The 19248-nt window shown below is 37.6% G+C and overlaps 3 protein-coding genes across 4 annotated transcripts; 2 read left to right on the forward strand and 1 right to left on the reverse strand.

Annotated features, from left to right (window-relative positions):
- Window positions 1–339: 339 nt before the first annotated feature.
- On the reverse strand, window positions 340–1941 carry LOC101309231 (omega-6 fatty acid desaturase, endoplasmic reticulum isozyme 2-like). The gene is made up of 2 exons (XM_004295116.1): window positions 1314–1941; window positions 340–1071 (listed from the first exon to the last, which is right to left on the reverse strand). The coding sequence occupies exons 1-2, from the start codon at window positions 1790–1792 to the stop codon at window positions 369–371; spliced, it is 1182 nt and encodes a 393-aa protein (XP_004295164.1). The 5' UTR covers window positions 1793–1941; the 3' UTR covers window positions 340–368.
- Window positions 1942–8588: 6647 nt separating this feature from the next.
- Window positions 8589–13628, forward strand: LOC101301372 (nucleolar complex protein 2 homolog). Its single transcript, XM_004295089.1, has 11 exons — window positions 8589–8742; window positions 8852–8964; window positions 9173–9244; window positions 9330–9893; window positions 10682–10984; window positions 11313–11642; window positions 11729–11935; window positions 12099–12185; window positions 12788–12882; window positions 12963–13094; window positions 13322–13628. The coding sequence occupies exons 1-11, from the start codon at window positions 8724–8726 to the stop codon at window positions 13596–13598; spliced, it is 2199 nt and encodes a 732-aa protein (XP_004295137.1). The 5' UTR covers window positions 8589–8723; the 3' UTR covers window positions 13599–13628.
- Window positions 13629–14789: 1161 nt separating this feature from the next.
- LOC101305350 lies at window positions 14790–16860 on the forward strand. Of its 2 annotated transcripts, none has more exons than XM_004295102.1 (8): window positions 14790–15021; window positions 15119–15199; window positions 15285–15541; window positions 15653–15722; window positions 15932–16011; window positions 16115–16183; window positions 16335–16411; window positions 16516–16860. In XM_004295102.1, exons 1-8 carry the CDS (start codon window positions 14905–14907, stop codon window positions 16614–16616), a joined length of 852 nt encoding a protein of 283 aa, XP_004295150.1. In that variant the 5' UTR covers window positions 14790–14904; the 3' UTR covers window positions 16617–16860. The 2 variants fall into 2 exon arrangements, with proteins under 2 accessions (XP_004295150.1, XP_004295151.1); XM_004295103.1 differs by having other exon boundaries at window positions 16350–16411.
- Window positions 16861–19248: the final 2388 nt, after the last annotated feature.

The following is a 19248-nucleotide window of genomic DNA, read 5'->3' on the forward strand; positions in this document are numbered from 1 at the left end:
CCAGCGGACTCCAGTAGCGTTTCCGATCACTTTTCCTTCCCGGCGAGTCCGCTGAATTCCAGTTTCCGGCGAGATAATTTCAGACTCGCCAAGGAGGGAAAGTGATCAGGGAGGCTTCTAGATTTCGCTGGGGTGCAGGCGCGCTGTCGTCGGTGCCGGACGGTGGCGAACGGAGCTCTGTTGCGCACGTGCGCTCCATATCCGGCCTATATATATAATATATATATATATATATCAGTCCCGTTCACCAGGTCACCTACTGACCAGGAAGCTTTTGGTCACTTACCCTTGGATCAAGCTCATTTAAATCTAATGGCGGGGATTTAACAAGATTATTTTGAATAAAATTTAGTTTAAAGAAATTAAAATTACTTTATCTGTAAGATTCTCCCGGTTTTGTTTTTAAATTTCCCCTGATATAACATACCTAACATATGTGATCGAGCCCCCGTATTAGGAGCATCTTCATCCGGCTCAACATAAAGGCACTCCGTAGCCTCCCTCCACAAAGCCTTGAAAATCGGAGTCCCATCAAAACCATAGTAATCTCCCAATATAGGCTTCACTGCTATTGTGGCCTCCATTGCATTATAATGTGGCATCGTAGAGAAGAGATGATGAACAACATGTGTGTCTGTAATATTATGGAAAACCTTATTGAGCACCCCGTAGTTTCTATCCACGGTCGACAAAGCTCCTCGCAACCAATCCCACTCCGACGAGTCGTAGTGTGGCAGTGAAGGGTGTGTGTGCTGCAAATATGTGATCAACACAAGAAACCCGTTTGTTATCAGTAAGGGCACCCCATAAACACGTACGAGCCAAGTCAATCCCTTAGCCATTGCAAGGCGGTAGAGCACAGAAGCAGTGACTAAAATTCCGAGATCGGAGATATATATTTGAAGGGTTTCTTGGTCGGAAAATATGGGACTGTAAGGGTCATAGTGGCAGGCGAAACGGTCATAGGGTCGACCAGAGACGTTAAATGCCAAGTACAACGGCCAACCGAGGGTGAGGGTGAAGATAATAGTGATCAACCTGCCTGGTGGATTGTTGAAGTAGTTGTTGTACCTGGTGGAAAATTACAAAACAAAACTGAGTACGTAAAAATTACTTAGAAAGCAAACCAAGCCCTGATTTGGCTTAACTAATTCAAGCAATACATTAACCGATCGTTAGCTTAATCAATCAACCTAATTTTTAGATTTTACATATAACGAAATCACAAAACCCTAAATTCGTAAGTGTACCAAATACAAATAATAAAAAAGTTATTTGACATAACTGAAATAACGTTGCAAAGAAAATAGTACCATGAGATCTTGGATTTGGGTTTAGGAACAAAGACTTCATCTCTCTCCATCGATCCGATGTTGGAGTGGTGGCGTCTGTGACTGTATTTCCACGAGAAGTAAGGGACCAACAGAGCCGAGTGAAGAACAAGGCCAACGACGTCGTCTAAGAACTGGTAGTCACTGAAGGCGTGGTGGCCACACTCGTGTGCGATGACCCACACGCCGGTGAGGGTGCAGCCCTGGAGGATCCAATAGACTGGCCATGCGATGTAGGAGAGGGGATGAGGGATGAGGTGGAAGTAAGAGGTGGCGATGTGGTAGAAGAGAGAGACCAAGACGAGGTCGTAGATGACATAGGAGAAGGAGTGGAGGAGAGAGCGCTTGAAGAAATGTGGAGCTACGGCTTTCTTGAGTTGGCTCAGAGTGAATGGCGGAGTCGAAACCGGCAGCCTTTGACGTGTCCTTTTTTGCTCTTCGAACTTGGTATCGGCTCCCATGGCTAGCTAGGGTTAGGTCTCCTTGCAGCCCTGAAAGATTGGTAAGATCGTGATGAAAGAGTGTACGTAGCTAGCTATGAGGTAGATGAAGAAGAAGAACCAAGTCGTAGACGCATAAATTTAAGAAGAATAATAATTATTAAATTATTCGAACGACGTATTAGCTTGACAAATTGCATATGTGGCTCGTGAGTTGGTAAAGTTGAAAAGTCGTCGGAATTGACACGTGATAACGTGTGAATGGTCAGTCAACAACAAAACCATTAATCTCGATTAAAATCAAATATTAAATGTCAATCGATAATCAGATATCAATCAAATCAAATCGATTATCGAAAAAGAAGTCAGACATTTAATCAAATTGGTGAAATACTTTATCAGTCATAAATAAATCGATCAATTAAGAATATTAATTTAAGAATTAAATTCAGTTTACACCCTTGTGGTTTGGGGGTGACTTCATGTTAGTCCCTACACTTTTTTTTTCATCAGTTTACCCCTTGAACTCTTCAATTTATGTCTGCCGTGCCCAAATTCTCATATTCTGTTTGAATTGACCTTTAATTATCAGCAGTTAAGGTTCGATTTTGGACATATAAGATCCGATTTGCCCAAATTCTAGATACTGGCCTCACAGTTAAGGTTAAAATTATCAACAATTAACGTCCGATTTGGACAGAATATAGGACATTTGGTCACGCTTGAGGAAAATTCAAAAGTTTGAGGGGTAAACTGATGAAATTGAAAGTATAAGGATTAACATGAAGTTACTCCCAAACTTCATGGGGGTAAACTGAATTTAATTCTTAATTTAATTATGGTGTAACGTAATTGCATGGAGCCATATAGCATACCTTGATCAAGCTCCACTCATGGCTCTGACATGCATCTTATATTCTTATGTGACCTAAAAAAAAGTACAAGAAGAAGTGTGGACGGCTAGCTAAGGAAGAGGACATGGTGATTAGGGCAAACCCCTACTGTGCCATTTTATAAGGTGATTATTCATTCACTTTTCTATTTGGTCAAGAGATTATCAAGCCATTGCAAGATTTCTTACATGTAGAAGACCCAATGAGTTTGGAAGGTGGTAATCAATTATACCAATTGAGAGATTATCATCAGTGGTGGAGGGAGAAAAATATTTCTCTGGGGGCAAAATTATTGAACCAAACGCAGAGAAAACGATTGATCTTGAGTTTGAGGTATATCTTCAAAAAAAAAAAAAAAACTGGGAGGCTTTGATAGTTTTTTTAGAATGCGGCTATTGAGACCTCTAAATTTGCTCACTAGACCTCTCTACTGTGAATTATTAAATGACATATCCTCATATACAAAGACTATTAAAGACAATAATTATACAAAAAGAAATATTATATTTATTCTCTTTTGAATTTTCAATTCAATAATAATTGATTCCATTCTTTATTATTTTCCTTATATATTTTTGTTTTCCGATTTTTTTATTAAAGCATATATATAGTTTATAAAAGCTAAAAAATAATCAATATCAATCATGTGACATAAAATTTTGTATTATCATACATGTTGAACGTATATAATTGCAAGGTGCATAAATATTTTTGCAAAAAAAAAAATTAATATCTATCGATTATAGAAAATATATATTTATTGAAATAATTTATTATAAGGTACAAAATAGAGATCAAATTATTCAAAAGAAAAAAATGGAGGAAAAATAACATGTACAAAAGAGAAAAACAATTAAAAAGATATATAGAATAGTTCATGATAGAACATTTTCTTGAATGAAAAAAATAATCAAAAAATGAAGGTAGAGATAATGGATGTTGAAAACCAAAAAGGGAAAGACAAAAAAAAGAATGAGAGGTCTATTGAGTGAATAAGAGGTAATTCATTGACTGAAATATATGTTAATAAATAACTAAGGTTATGTTAGGAATTTGAAATAAGGTTTAGTGAGCAAATGCTTAAATTGAAATGTAAAAGAGATGTGTAGAGAGAATGAGAGGTATAGTGAGCTAATTTGGAGGTCCCAATAATTGGCTTCTCAATACAATATTAGGTTAGAGTAGAGTATATAAGTTTCTTATTGTTTTTTGTGGGACTGTTACTCTTTTACATAGCTAAACTTAGATTTGTTTCTTTTCTACTGGGGGCACAACTCTTCTTTGGCTGCTATTTGTCAAAATTCATTGGGGGACGGGCCCCCACTAGTCCTTAGTTCTCTTCGCCACTGATTATCATCCACGCAACATTGATAAGAAAATGCAAAGCTTTCATCTCTCATTCACAACCTACCAATTCAAGATATATAGTTGCAATATGGGGAAATTCGAAGTCACATATGGAAGCTGTTCAAATGAAGATCAAATCCAATAAGTATGTAGATTGCTCATGATTCTCAAGCGTTCAAAATAAAATTCCAAAGGCGACAAAAATGTCATCATAGTGAGGAAGGAATGTATCGAGGGATCTTTCCATATACATTCAGTGTTTAAAAATCTTACCAACCTAAATCAACATATTTGAGAATCCCTACAAAATTGAGTAATCTCTACAAATGTGTGGATCCTTATAAATTCAAGGAGTCCCAACAAATTCAAGAATTCTTACAAATTCTAGAATTCCTACATGCATTAAGCCCCAGAAGTTGGCCCAGAATCGTCCAAATCAAAAGCATGGACTTCAAGCCGCGTCTCCGGCACGTGACAGCGACATGACTATGACGCACCTTGAAGTGGGGGCATTTGTAGACGCATAAATTTAACGAGAATAATAATCATTAAATTATTCGGACGACGCATGGCCCGACAAATTGCATATGTTGCTCGTGAGTTGGCAAAGTTAAAAAGTCGTCGGATTTGACACGTGGCAACGTGTGAATGGTCGGTCAACAACAAAACATTTAATCCCAATTAAAATCAAATATCAAATGTCAATCGATAATCAGATATCAATCAAATCAAATTGATTATCTATGTAATATCCTAGGTTTTCATATCTATTTTTTCTTTATTTTATTCCCTTATTTTAATGAAGGATTATTCATGAAAATTCTTGGGTTTATGCGAAGTTGAAGTTCGGGAGTTTATTTAAAGTTGCCTTGACTTTTAATAGGCCAAAAGTTGACTTTATTTTCCGTAAGTTATCTTCGAAAACTTCCTTCATGAAAGTTGTAGAGCTTGTCGATACGAGTTCGTAGACATGCGGCACGTCTAAAACGGATGTCGTATGAAGAAGTTATGTTCAGAGGAAGTTTGTTTTCGGGTTTGAAAAGAGTATAAGTAGAAAATTGTGTGTGGGATTAATTAGAACCCTAAAATCAGTTTCCTCCTCTCTCTCTCCTCCCACCCGAGCTCCCCGAGCCTTCACTTTCTTCAGCCGAGTTCTTCCTCCTCCGGCCACCAAACCGGACGCCACCGGTCCCATTCGACTCTCACAGCAGCCCTCTCCATTTCTGGAGCAGTCCCGCCGGCTGTCCCGCCGCTTGGAAGCCGCCACGAAGCGGCGGAGCTGTTGCTGTCCCGCCGGAAAACCGGCGATTTCGACGCCGTTTCCGGCCAAGTTTAGGTGAGTCTTGATCCCCTCTTCCTCTTAGCAGTGTCTAGGCATAGTTGAAGCAAGTTTTTGAGGTTTTGAGGCCGGTTTTGCAGGTTTTGTAGAGTGATTTTCTGGTCACTGTTCGGGGAAGTTTCCGGCCAGTTCCGGCCAAAATTGGTCGAAGTCACAGATATGAAAGTTGTTCCCCTTGCTTCAAGCTTCAACTTTGCTGTTGGGAGTTTCTCCTAATTCGAAAGTTTGGGGTGGCGCGTGGGGCCCACTCGTCGCCGCTTGTGGCGGCGTGTGGCGACGCGTCCAGCTGAGTTGCGGCCTTAGCTTCCTGTGGTTAGCTAGTCTTTGTTGCTGTGAGCTTGTTGAGTGGTAGTATGGCTAGATTTTAGGCAAGGTTGGCATGTTAGGACTTAAGTTTATTTGTGTAGGCTTGGTTGAGGTTTGGGGTAAGATTTGAGGATTAGAGGCAGCCTTTGTGGGTCTCTAAGTTCGACGACTTTGGAAAGTTGTCATCTCTTTAACTAACTAAGGGTTAGTTAAGGGTAGTGTGATAACCTTTTGTGTTTTAGTTACTAAGGTTTTATTTGTGCTATTTTTAGGTGATTTGTGAAGTTGTGTTGGTTTACCTTGGTCTGTTGTGGAATTTGCAGCGGGAGATTTAGGTGAGTAAACCTCACCAAGGTTCACTTTTGAACCTAAGGATATTATGGTTATATAATGATAATGATGATGATGTTGGTTTTAATATTATGCTTTTAATTGTTTTTAAAATTATATGAGCTTGATCGCCAACGGCTCATAGGTAAGATAAAACAAGTTTTCTTTATATTGTGATGTTGAGAATAATGATGTGATATATATTATGTTGTTGAGAATAATAATTGTGATATTGTGTTGTTGTGGATAATGTTGTGAAAATTATTATGATTGTTGGATAAATAGCTAAACCGGGTTCCAAGCCCTTTTTGGGTGATTGGTTGCGGTTAAGATGCTATTTATCATTTTTGTATTGATATTAGACAGTCAAACCGGGTTCCAAGCCTTTGGCCGGGTGATTGGTTACGGTTAGGAATAGAGCTCTAGTCCGTCTGTCAGTGTAGGTCATGGGAGATACTGTATGGTATTTGGGACCCATGGGTACACATAGTGTTGTTGTAGGTCATGAGGGGTATTTTATTAAATATCTGGGACTCATGGGTACATTTCTTGGGTAATGTGTTAGATGTGTGGTTTTTAATTATTGATCCAATCTCTCTTGTGAATATTGGATGTGATTAAATGTTATGTTGTTTTGAGTTTACTCATACGAGCTTTTTAGCTTACCGGGTTTGTTGTTTACAACCCGGTGCACCATTCTTGGTGTAGGGGTTAGACCTGCAGGTGAGAATCAGCAGGGTTGGGGTGGAGGCTTAGTGGCAGGGTTTTTTTGTCGGGTTTTGGATGTTCATTGTATATTCTTTTTATATACACTGGGTTATGATTCATTAAACTCATGTGAGAGTTTCTTTTTCTTGTTCTCAAGTTATGTAAACAAGGAATTGTAATTTAACTCAATTTGGTGTTGTGTGTAAATTTACTTTACGCATTGAGTTTATTTCCCTGATTTTTGTTGAAACAGGTTTTGGGATTTTAATATTTTAGGATATATCATGCCAAAATTTTTGAAATTTATCTTTCGGAAATTGGGGTGTGACAATCTAAAAAGAAGTCGGACATTTTAATCAATTGGTGAAATACCTTATCAGTCATAAATAAATCGATCAATTAAAAATGAGTGATTTAATTATGGTAAATTGAATAATTGAATCAATCAATCAAAAGTGATTGAATTAATTATATCATTAAGGAAATACAATTCAAATGGTGACTTCTATGCATTCCATTTACGGAGAAGCATTGACACTATAAATATCCTCTCTCATATCAAGAGGAGGACTTACGGACAAGAGAAAAAAATTACTCCCGAGAGCTTAGAATTCTCCTAAAACCCTTGATGAATCATCAAGCTGCCAAATAGCCGATTCTTCATCAACCTCAAGCCTAGAAGTTGTCAAATCCCGAAGAGTCACCAAGCTGCCAAATAGCCGACATCTTCGCCAACTACAAGACGAAGAGCAACCACCACGTGAAACTGCTCGTGGCCCAAACTCGATCAACGTCAAGCCTCTACAACCCTTGATCAACCCTTGTCTTCATGCCTTTCAACAAATCAAAACTTCTACCAAGTTCTTCAACAAGCTCGTGGAGAATCAACAAGCACCAAACACACGTGCCGATTCATCCGCTATCAAGCCGAAGAACGTTCACCACGTGACACCTCTCGTGGCCCAAATTTGACCAAGATCAAGCCTCTACGACCCTTGGTCAACTTTCTTCTACGTACAAATCGTCAACACGATAAGAAGTTCAAACCACAACATTTTAATACAAGATCAAGTGCTCGTCACCCTTAGATCAAATCAACGTTGGAGATCGAATCAAAAGACATTTTTGTTAAAAGAATACCCATAGATATTGTAACCCACAAATTCAATCAATACAAATATATTATTTTGTACACGTGTCTTTCTGTTATTCGTTATAACATTTTTCGTGTTTACACAAGTACTTTAAGACGATGCAATTCTTCTGCATGTGTTATATCAAAGTTTATTGATGGCAGAAGAATGCATAACATGTTGTGATGGAGAATAGTGTTGAACATGAGTAATGTGAATTTCAGACGACACATACTCATCATCATTAATTTGCTTCTTTCACCTGCTATTTTCATCGATATTATTTATTAAGTATTATTAATCGATGTATCGTGCATTAGGTCCGTGGTAGAGAAATGTATGTAATTATCTTTTGTTGTTTGAGTTTTATGGGTTTGTCTATCATATCATATGGTATGATATATCTATTGTAAATATGTCTAATTGTATGACATATGAGAGATTTTGAAGAGGTAAATAGTCATGTAATGACCATTTAGTTGTTTCTTTAATCAATAATAACCACATATTTTGTGAGACATGTTATACCATATTGTATACTAAAATTTTCCTGAGTTTTATAACAACATGATATTTATTCAAATAGAGGGATAGCGCATTAGGTCATCACAATTCATCATTGGGCTAAACGAAGTTATTCAAAGGCCCACATATACATGACTCCCGGCCCAAAATCTTTAAAACCCAAACAAGTTCAACAAAGGAAAGTCAAAAACCCGGTCAAAACCCCTAATATCTGAAATTTTAGGGTTTTAGGTGGTGGCTCCCAACTAGAGCAATAGAGGTAGAAGTTTTCCCACTCCAATTCTCCATATTCTCAAATTGGGCGTGCTTGGGTTGTCTCTGCTGCTCTTGGGTTCATAATAGAAGATTGAATTAAGCAACCCATTGGTGCCATGGAAGCGAAAAACCCAGGTTCTTCATCAAAGTTGTATCTTTGTTGGTTCTATATGGTGTTCTGCTTTGCAACCAGTCAATCTGATTTTCATTTAGCTAACCCAGTAAGCTTACATTGTAATATCAGTGAAAAAATCGAAACTTGGGAAGAGGAAAAGTGATGAGGGAAGCGGGAAAAGCTCCAAGTCTGGAGGTGAAGCAAAAGAGCATAAGGAACAACTTGAAAGACTTCATGAAAAGGTTGGGAATTCTAGTTTCGAATGTAGAAATGTATAAAAATTTGTATTTTTACCAATTTAATGGAGTGTTCAGTGTGTGAAGTTATTGAGATTTTACATTGGTGGTGAATGCAGAGGTGGTCTTTGAAGTTATTGTGGTTGAATTGATTGATAATAGCGTGTTTTTTTTTAGCCTAGAATTAAATTCCATGTTGTATTTGTATTTGCAGGACCCAGAGTTCTATGATTACTTGAAACAGCATGGCGAGGAACTTCTACAGTTTGCTGATGAGGACATTGAAGTGAGTATGCGAGACTGTGCTTTACTGTTTCGTTATTGCTCAATGATGCTGGATACTAAATTGAGTCTGTCCTTGTTTTATGCAGGATGATTCCGATACTAACTTGGAAGACGAAGAGACGCAAGAAGGTGATGAGATAGAAGAGGATGAAGAGACTATCGATCATGAAGTCAAAAAGAAGGGAAAGGACACACCTAAAAAGGTTGTGACTACTGAAATGGTTGATTCTTGGTGCAACACGATTCAAGAAACTGGGAAATTGAGTGCTATTCATTCTCTTATGAAAGCTTTCCGCACTGCCTGCCACTACGGTGATGATAAAGAGGATGAGTCTACGCTAGATTTTAGTATTATGTCTAGCAGTGTCTTCAATAAAGTGATGGTATTTGTTCTTAATAATATGGATGGAATAATTCGGAACTTGTTGGAGCTCCCTGCCTTTGGCGGCAAGAAAGAGACCATTATAGATCTTATGACCACAAAAAGATGGAAGAACTACAACCATTTAGTGAAGTCATATCTTGGAAATGCTTTACATGTCTTGCGTCAAATGACTGATACAGACATGATATCATTTACTTTACGGCGTCTTAAACATTCCTCCATATTTTTGGCTGCTTTTCCAATTCTCCTGCGGAAGTATGTTAAGGTGAGTTCAATGATGCACTCAATGTAATATTCTGTCTAAATTTCTTTGTTTTTGTGGTTGTGGCTTTACTACTGTACTGCTTATGGTTATAGCTTGAGTTTATGGAGATTGAAATCGATACATTACAGATGGGTTTCTGGTTCCAATAGTTACCTTTGTTAACGTTCTTTTACAAGATTTTGGAATTTTATTGCTCAATCTATATCCCTACCTGAATGAACATGAAATTGTGGAGTGTATTAGTATAATTCAATGGAGGTCTAGAGTGTGCCAATGTGGAGCATGATTGTGCGGTGTACATCCCTATTTTTACCAATACCACATTGTTGTACACACTACAGTTGGATTATTATGGTCTGTACAACAAACTTCAAAAGCATACAGTCTACTTCGGTGTGTTTAGCGTCAAATGTTTTTCTATGTGCTGTAATTTGATTTCTGTGACATTGATATAGACACATAGTAGGTCATTTACAATTTTCCATTACCATTTATCAGTAGGATATTTTTGCCAATACCATTTTGTTGTACACACCACAATCAGACCAAGAATATTTAGACCAAAGAGGATTACTAGGAATTATCATGCTGATAGTTTTCTCCCATGTGGTCTGGTGTTTGAAGCCCCTCACATACCCTACCTAGCTGTTTGCTAGAATTTCCAGTGTACACAATATATTAGTTTCAGATTGCTTGCCTGTTTTTAGTATACATAATATATACTACATTAATTTCTTTGATCACAAATTGATTAAATTAAAGCTAACAGTTTTGTTTGCTTTTTGCAGACTGCCATTGATTTGTGGGGTTTAGGTGGAGGTGCCCTCCCGATTTCCTCCCTACTATTTTTAAGAGATCTGTGCATTCGTCTCGGATCTGATTGCTTAGATGAATGCTTCAAGGGGATCTACAAAGCATATGTCTTGAACTGCCAGTTTATGAATGCAGCAAAATTACAACATGTCCAATTTCTTGGAAATTGTGTAATTGAACTTTATGGAGTAGACCTCCCCACTGCATATCAACATGCCTTCGTTTTTATTCGGCAATTAGCAATGATTTTGCGAGAGGCACTAAGTTCAAAAACTAAGGTAGTATCCACTTTTAGAGAATTAATTGAGCCTTTGTTTGGCTGCGGCATGTATCTTCTTCCTTGAACTTAAGAATGATCATCCTAACAAATTCTTTCTTTGTCTCTTAAAGGCACAAGAGACATTTCATAATTTTGCATTATTGACTATTTGAGAACTAAACACCTTTCATAATTCAAATTTTAGCTTTTGCATCAAAGGGTGCAAAATTCTTTCTTATTGACTATTTTAGATATATTAACAAAAAGTAAAATTTACTAAGTTAGAGCTTATCTACTAGATGTGCTATATCTATTGCATTTCACTTATGCTGCTGCATGTCTTCCAGGAAGCATTTCGAAAGGTTTATGAGTGGAAGTTCATGAACTGCCTTGAGCTCTGGACCGGAGCTGTCTGTGCCTACGGCTCAGAAGCTGACTTTAGGCCTGTTGTATATCCCTTGGCCCAAATAATCTATGGGGCAGCACGTTTAGTTCCAACTGCTAGGTATTTGCCTCTTAGATTGCGTTGTATTAGAATGCTTAATCGAATTGCTGCGTCCACGGGTACTTTCACGCCAGTTTCTATGTTGCTTTTGGACATGCTTGAAATGAAAGAATTGAATAGGCCCACCACAGGTGGTGTAGGCAAAGCTGTTGATTTGCGTACTGTACTTAAGGTATATTCGAACACAGACAGTTTTCTCCACTTTAATTTTCTGTTACAGTTATATGGTTTACAATATCTGGAGTCTTTTGATTGCAGGTTAGCAAGCCAACCTTGAAGACCCGAGCTTTTCAGGAGGCATGTGTGTTGTCTGTTGTTGATGAGCTTGCTGAGCATTTAGCGCAGTGGAGCTATTCCATTGCTTTCCCCGAGTTGTCCTTTATACCAGGTGTGCGATTGCGTAGCTTTTGCAAATCCACCAAAGTTGAAAGGTTTCGGAGAGCAACAAGGGAGCTTATACGTCAGGTATGTACTCAGAGTGACCATATGTTCTCTTTACTTGTGCTTGAGATATGCGAACTGTTGAGTGATGGAACTGTTATTTTACTATTTTGTATGCTATAACAATTGATCTTTTAGATGCGGGGTAGTGTACTCAGAGCTAATATTCAGCTATTCTATGTCCCAGATCGAGGCTAATTCACAGTTTATAACTGAAAGGCGCAAGGCAATCTCATTTCTACCTAATGATCCTGCAGTTGTATCTTTTCTTGAGGTCAGCACTTCCTTAATTTCTTGTTTCACTTTCCCTAAACCTATTTTGTATGCTTCTATGTTGATACAATTCAATGATCAAGTCCCGTATCTGGGATGTTATAGATCATTGATGAGTTGCTACTTCTTCCTGCTTTTGTTGGCTTGGGATTGGTATTTGTAAAATGTTACTTCTGACCTCTGTTCAATAACAGGATTGTGGTCTTCTAATTTGTATTTGTAAAAATAACATAAAAGTATTACTGTAGCGTATGGATAATTGGATATCTGTGCTTTCAGCAGCTGAATCAAGAGTGCAACCCATGCTGGGTTTGATTTATAACTTTGAGTAGTTTTGTTTTATTTGTTTTAGTTTTTTTTTAAATTTTTTTGACACGTTTGAATTTTAGACAATCAGTGTAGTTACTGGTTTCTTGTTAAACAATATGTTAAATAATTGAACAATCAAAATCTTCCTGTATCTTAAAAGATATGGTTAGGGTAATGTTACACATATTAATGATATCTGTCATGTTATAGCTTGGTCATCTATGTTGGTTCCTCTTTATTTCATTTGATTTTGATATGATGACGAAGAAACTGAAATATTATATCTTTTAATAGGAGGAGAAAAAATCAGAGGCTAGCCCTCTATCCCAGTATGTTACAACTCTACGCCAAATAGCACAACAAAGATATGATTCATTGGTGGAATCCAGGTCTGAGATCTGTTTTTTTGGGTTCCTATTCATATTGTCATATTAATATTCCTTTATTCTAATAAGCATATTGGTTCCAGTGTTCTTGTGGGGGAGAATTCAGCTGTGTTTGGAAAGAGGAAAATACAAGAGAGTGATGAAGAAGATGACACTAGGGACGAGGAAGCCAGTACTGTGTTCAGTTCGTCCTGGTTACCTGGAGTTGATACCAAGTATGTTTTGCTTATTCTCTCTCTCTCTCTCTCTCTCTCTCTCTCTCTCTCTCTCTCTGCGCGTGTTTGTGTGCGTATGTGTGTAGTATACATGTTTTGTGTCAAGTCATGTTTCTTCCCATGTTCTCACATAGAACACACAATACAGACACTGTAACGACTGTTTTTCAATTTGTGTTAGAAAACAAATCTCTCTCTCTCTCTCATTTTCTTGTCATACTTTGCAGGAAAAAAGAACCTAAAGATGGGAAAAATAAGAAAAAGAGAAAGACAGAGCAAGAGGAACGGGTAGCCATTGATGAAGATATTGTTGAGGAGTTGGTCCTCAGCTCTGACGAAGAAGACGAGCCTTTAAGTGAGTCCCTTTCAGATGAGGACGAAGAAGAGAGGAAGCCAGCACCATCAAAACCAGAAAACAAGAAGCAGAAACCATTTACGAATCCATCAAAGAAGAAAGGAAAATCTCAGGCAAAGAAATCAAGGAAGAGAAAGAGCGCCAAGTGAAGATACAAAATGCCGTTAGTTATGATAATGGTTGAGAGCTTGGTCCTAAAAGTGAACCATATTTTGTCAAAGCTGGTTGTAGAAATTTATGTATGCAGAGAAAATCACTGTTAATTCTGGATGGAATTTTGTATAAGTTTCTATGCTGGCAAACTTTTCGGCAACTTCGCATAGTATTTACTGCAGCATTGTCTTTTGGAAGATTTTACATCAAATGGGTGGAGAGGTGCATAGAGAATTCATTTTCGTTTTTACTTTTATGAGAGTGAGAGACAGACTTTTAGCTAAGAACAATTTGTAGGCAGGAGATGGAATCTAGTCAATATATTTTTTTTTCTTTTTCTGAAATTTGTCAGATATTTGAGCGAAATTTTAAATAAATGCTATAGAGTATACTGTAGAAAAAAGAGAGATAATAAAGAAAATAGAGAATCATCATCTTTTTCATTGTTAAGAGTCTTTTTAGGGTCTGGTTCATGAGACATTACATTTAACACTAATTTTGACACCGTTTCTTGACCATTAGATTTTAAAAAAATCGATGGACTAAATCAATTGTAGATATGATATTAGAAAAAGAAAGCAGAAGCAAATCTTAAATTGTATTGATCTCAGAATGTCAAAAAATTACAGAAAGATAAAACTTCTACAAACTTGTAGCTCTTATTACACAAATGGAAATATCCATGCCACAACTCGAGTGATAGCTGGATAGCACAACACTAGATAGAATTAAACACTAAACATCATTAAGCTCTAATTAACATTTCGTTAACATGCAACTAGGTAGTTTCAATTAGCAACTGATGAAACATGCAACTAGCTAGTTTCAATAATGCAAGACATAGATATTATACTCCACTATAGCATTGTCACTTTTAGAGATATTGAACAACCGAGTGTTTAATAGAGCATAACCCCTAGCAAACCTGAAGAGTCCACTTCCTCCTATCACAGACAGCCAAGGACGGAGGGTAGTTCACTCCTCCCTGGGCTATAGACTTATATACTTTTACATAATTAAGTAGCTAATTACCCTGACATGCCTTGCACATGAATTAAGTAGCTAATTCATGGCATTTTCGTTGACGAAAGAATTGACCAAACCCCCTCCATACTCAATTGTTCAGGTGGCAATCACTGTCAGACTTCTCACCCTTTTCTTTGTCCTTGTCTAAGTGATGTTTTGTCGTTGCGACCAAACTTCCTCGAAATGCTATTGGGGCTATAATGGTCGTTGCGACCAAACTTCCTCGAAATCCCCAGATGGGGCCTCTGGCCTCCAACATGTATAAATAAGCAGCAAATGTTAACTGAAAGCGGAGACTCAGAGCAGGAAGCAGAAATGGGGGATTTGTACGCTTTGGATTTCGACGGTGTTCTGTGTGATAGCTGCGGTGAGAGCTATGCCTCTGCTGCCAGGGTAGTGTTTTTGTGTTTATACCTTTATATATATTCTTCTGAACTTTGTATCTTATATGCTTCAAAGGTTGATAATTTGATTGAATGGTAATGTGCAGGCTGCTAAAGTGAGATGGCCAACGTTGTTCAACGATGTGGATTCAAGTTTAGAGGATTGGATTATTGATCAAATTCGCATAGTAAGTCCTCCAATACCTGATCACACAAAACCCATGTTGGTATTTATTGATGAATCTGATTGTGGAACAATGGGTGATGGATTAGGTGAGACCTGTAATGCAATCCAGGCATGAGACTGTTCTATTTGTGAGGTTACTTTTGGAGATGAGGCTTCCTTCTTTAAGGAAGTCATCAGTTGCAGAAGGGCTCACGGTGGAGGGGATAGTGGAGAATTGGTCAGAGTTGAAGATTCTGCTTCGGAATGAATGGGGTGAGGATAAGGAGTCTCTTGAGAATTTATTTAGAAAGGTCAGGGATGAGTGGAAGGGCCAGGACTTGGGGACTTGGATTGGTGCAAATAGGTGAGCTTGATCAGCAATTGAGAGTGAAATTCAGAGTCTTGCTATATAACTGGTTTAGCATAAGTTTGTGTTATTGTTATGTTTAACTAAGTAGGGAGGCTTTGGTTGCAGATTGTATCCAGGTGTTGCTGATGCTCTTAAATCGGCAACCTCAACCATCTACATCGTCACCGGGAAACAGGTGTGGACCTTATACAAGCATTTGTTTTTTCTAATGTTTTAAGTTGAGACCAATATTGAAATGGTTGAGATTGAGGAAATAAAATTCTGTTTAGTCTGATGTCATTCATTTGTTCATAATGAATAAGCAGTTGTCTGAGTCTCATTTAGATTAGACCTTTTCCCTTTGTCATTGTTTGGAAACCATAGTTTCTCTTCATTTACATGCAGAGCCCATTTGCTGAGGTGATATTGCGAGAACTTGCAGGAGTTACATTACCACCTGAAAGAATATTTAGTGTTGCATCCGGGTGAGTGCATTAACTTGATAGTTGGTACTAGCCTAGTAGCCTGCATTTGCTATTTCACTGATGCATGAGGAATGTCCTAACTTTTGCTCACTTATAACTCCAGTTCCAAACACAAGATAGAAGTACTAAAGCAGCTTCAGAAGAAACCAGAACATCAAGGACTGAAGCTGCAGTAAGATATTTCTCTGCTCAGTATTTGACATAGTTTATGTTCTAATATGATGATCTTGACTGCAATTTTGACAAACTTCTGCACTTCTGTGCTGGATATCCTCCAGTTTAATACTCTAATTGATTGACATCAATAATGCGATTTTCACCAGCTTTGTGGAGGATAGACTGGCAACCCTGAAGAAAGTTATTGAAGAACCCGAATTGGTTGGTTGGAATTTGTATCTAGGTAAAATTCATCTTAAGGTGCTTAAGCTATTTCTTATTATTGTTGTCTATGCTTTGTAGCGTGGTACTCATTGGTTTTTGTTGCTCGTATGGACTTTTTATTAGGCGACTGGGGGTACAATACACCGAAAGAGAGAGACGAAGTTGCTACAATTCCCAGGATTCAGATTCTTCAGCTTTCTGACTTCAGTAACAAGTTGAAGTAGCTTCGGTTCTGAACTTCATAGTTCATACCCCACTCAAGTTTACTCCTCGAGGATGTTTTTTTTATTTTATTTTTATGAAGCTATCTTCACTTGAGGATGTGGTGATTCATCTCAGCACCATGGACAGTTGTTGGATGAAGTTGGTCAAAGTAGTGCTATTCAAGTATTATCTATTTTGAGTATATTCCCTGAATCCCTGTCCATCTGGACCATTTTCGAACTCTAATGTGCCTGTTGCTGTAAATTATTACTTTTCTTGATGAATTGAATTATTGATGTCTTCCTTTGCGCCCTATTACGGATTCCATTTCAGTACTTGGGTGCTTTGCAAATTGCAAGAGCAGAGCTGCCCTATATAGATTATAGAAACTAAAATTAAACTTTAGTAAAGAGTTAAAATTACACTTTTTGGATGAACAGACAAAGAATGCGTCAATAACTTCCAAGAATAATAAGAAGAGAAATTGCAAAACGCTAAAAATCCTAAAAACTTATAAGAATTGAAATTTGTTTAGTCCTTGTGGTTTGAAGTCGACATCTGTTTAGTCCTTGTGGTTTTATTTTAATCTGAACAGTCCTTAAAGTCACAATTTTACATCCAAATAGTCCGTATGGTTTTATTTTAATCTGAATAGTCCTTAAAGTCATGATTTTTATTCCAAATAGTCATTCCGACAATTTTCTCAGTTAAAGGTTATAAGGACTATTTGGATGAAAAATCATGACTTTAAGGACTATTTAGATTAAATAAAACCATAAGGATTATTTGGATGAAAAATCGTGACTTTAAAGATTATTCAGATTAAAATAAAACCATAAGGACTAAACAGATGTCAACTTCAAACCATAAGGACTATACAATATTTTACCCAACTTATAAACTAAGATATCTTTGAGTGGAACTAGAGAGAGAGCTATAACTAGGGAGTTCATTGCGTTAAAAAAGTGTTGGAATATAAACATAGCAACCATTTTGACCCATATGACCACCAATTCGAGTCATGAGTCCACCATTTTGAATCATAAAATTGCAATCCTGGGATGCATAACTATAAGCTCCAGCAAATGAGAAATACTTTCTATTCCCATGATAGTTGTTCAGCATATAACCATAATTTAGCACTGACCATTGAAAACCAATCTTTGAAGTCACTGGAACCATTTCTAGATAATTTGGGGCAGCCATAGGAACATTAACAGCTGAGCTTGATATCATATCAGTATGTGGTATCCCGAAATGAGTAGTGGAGATAGGTGATGGCATATCTGATTCTAACCATTTCAACAGTTACTTGTCATGACAAAGCATCCCATATTCATTGATCATAGTAGTCCAAAAAGTTGCACAGTGGGCATACATATCAACAAGACAGCTCACAACAGATCCCATTAACCCACTCACATCATGAAGAAAATCTCCAACATAATTATTTAATGTACAATAAATCATGACATAGAGCTTGACCAAGTCACATAATACCCAATCAAAAGCTGCTGGAAAATATTGAGGGTGGAAAATGATGGTAATGAGTACCTGAGAGACTAAGGTATGGATCACTTGACTGATTTCTGCCAATGCTGCTTTGCAAGACGGTGGCGGCCTGCTTAATTGATCGATCATACTAGCTAGTAGTACTGTGAGTGTGTGAGTGAGCAGCATAAAATGGGACAAGATCCTCAATCTCAAAATTACCAAGTTCAAAGAAAAGAATGAACCAAGACAACAGTTGTGTTCGAGGTTGGGTGCCGCTGGAGCATACTACAATATTGTTGGCGAGCTTGAGACCAGATTTAGTAGGAATTAGCAGGATAGCATCAAGTCGGGGTAGATATTCCAAAACCTTAGTTTGTTTTGCATATTCCACTAAGAGAGTTGAGTCACATCAACAAGAATTAGGAACTCATATGTTGATTCCTGATGCTCTCTTAGAAATGAATATACTGCTTGTGCCAAAGAAGCAGAGTGTTGAAATGCATTAGATATATTGTTACCAGGTGCAACATTGGTCACACAATCATGAAACCATAGTTTAGTATTTCCCACTAAGGAATCAGAAGGTGGTTCACTTCCTTGCTTTGGACTATCCATTTTGGATGGCTCTTTTTAATTTTTCATGATCACATTTCCCTCTTCTTATTCAGTTTCCATGGGAACACGAGTAGCATATGACAAGATTTCAGTTGACATAAGGGAAGCATCAACAATTACACGATGAGTAGCAAGTCCTCCACCTTTGTCATCAACAGTATCATGCATCTCATTGTCAAGCTTGAGCTCTTCTTTAACAGTAGAATCACATTCTTTTGTGTTCCATTCACTTCCACATTTGACATGAACCTTTGATTTCCATATTTTGTCCAGCTCCATTTCAATATTCACTTGCAATTTTGCAAAGCTGTGTTCCACATACATATTTTCCTCACCAAGATTAACATTCAATAATCCATTGCCAACACCCACGGAACTGTGAACCGTAGAATGAAGATGTGTGCTCCCAACAGGTAATACATTACCAAAGTTAGTGAGTTGGGAATAACGTGATTGACCATCATTCACCCCTTCAGTACTTTCAGCCTCAGACTCTCTATTTTCAATGCTAGCACCTATCTTATTACTCACAGGATTCAATTT

The sequence above is a fragment of the Fragaria vesca genome, linkage group LG3 (assembly GCF_000184155.1).
Source record: "Fragaria vesca subsp. vesca linkage group LG3, FraVesHawaii_1.0, whole genome shotgun sequence".
Taxonomy (NCBI): domain Eukaryota; kingdom Viridiplantae; phylum Streptophyta; class Magnoliopsida; order Rosales; family Rosaceae; genus Fragaria; species Fragaria vesca.

Bases quoted from the DNA above. Each gene is read 5' to 3' on its own strand.
- LOC101305350 (XM_004295102.1), top strand. From the start codon at position 14,905: ATGTTAACTGAAAGCGGAGACTCAGAGCAGGAAGCAGAAATGGGGGAT. The intron at 16,012-16,114 runs GTGAGTGCATTA...TTATAACTCCAG, and splicing joins ATATTTAGTGTTGCATCCGG to TTCCAAACACAAGATAGAAG. The intron at 16,184-16,334 runs GTAAGATATTTC...GATTTTCACCAG, and splicing joins CATCAAGGACTGAAGCTGCA to CTTTGTGGAGGATAGACTGG.
- LOC101309231 (XM_004295116.1), bottom strand. From the start codon at position 1,792: ATGGGAGCCGATACCAAGTTCGAAGAGCAAAAAAGGACACGTCAAAGG. The intron at 1,072-1,313 runs GTACTATTTTCT...ATTTTCCACCAG, and splicing joins CCCAAATCCAAGATCTCATG to GTACAACAACTACTTCAACA.
- LOC101301372 (XM_004295089.1), top strand. The intron at 9,894-10,681 runs GTGAGTTCAATG...TGCTTTTTGCAG, and splicing joins TCCTGCGGAAGTATGTTAAG to ACTGCCATTGATTTGTGGGG. The intron at 11,643-11,728 runs GTATATTCGAAC...TTTTGATTGCAG, and splicing joins ATTTGCGTACTGTACTTAAG to GTTAGCAAGCCAACCTTGAA.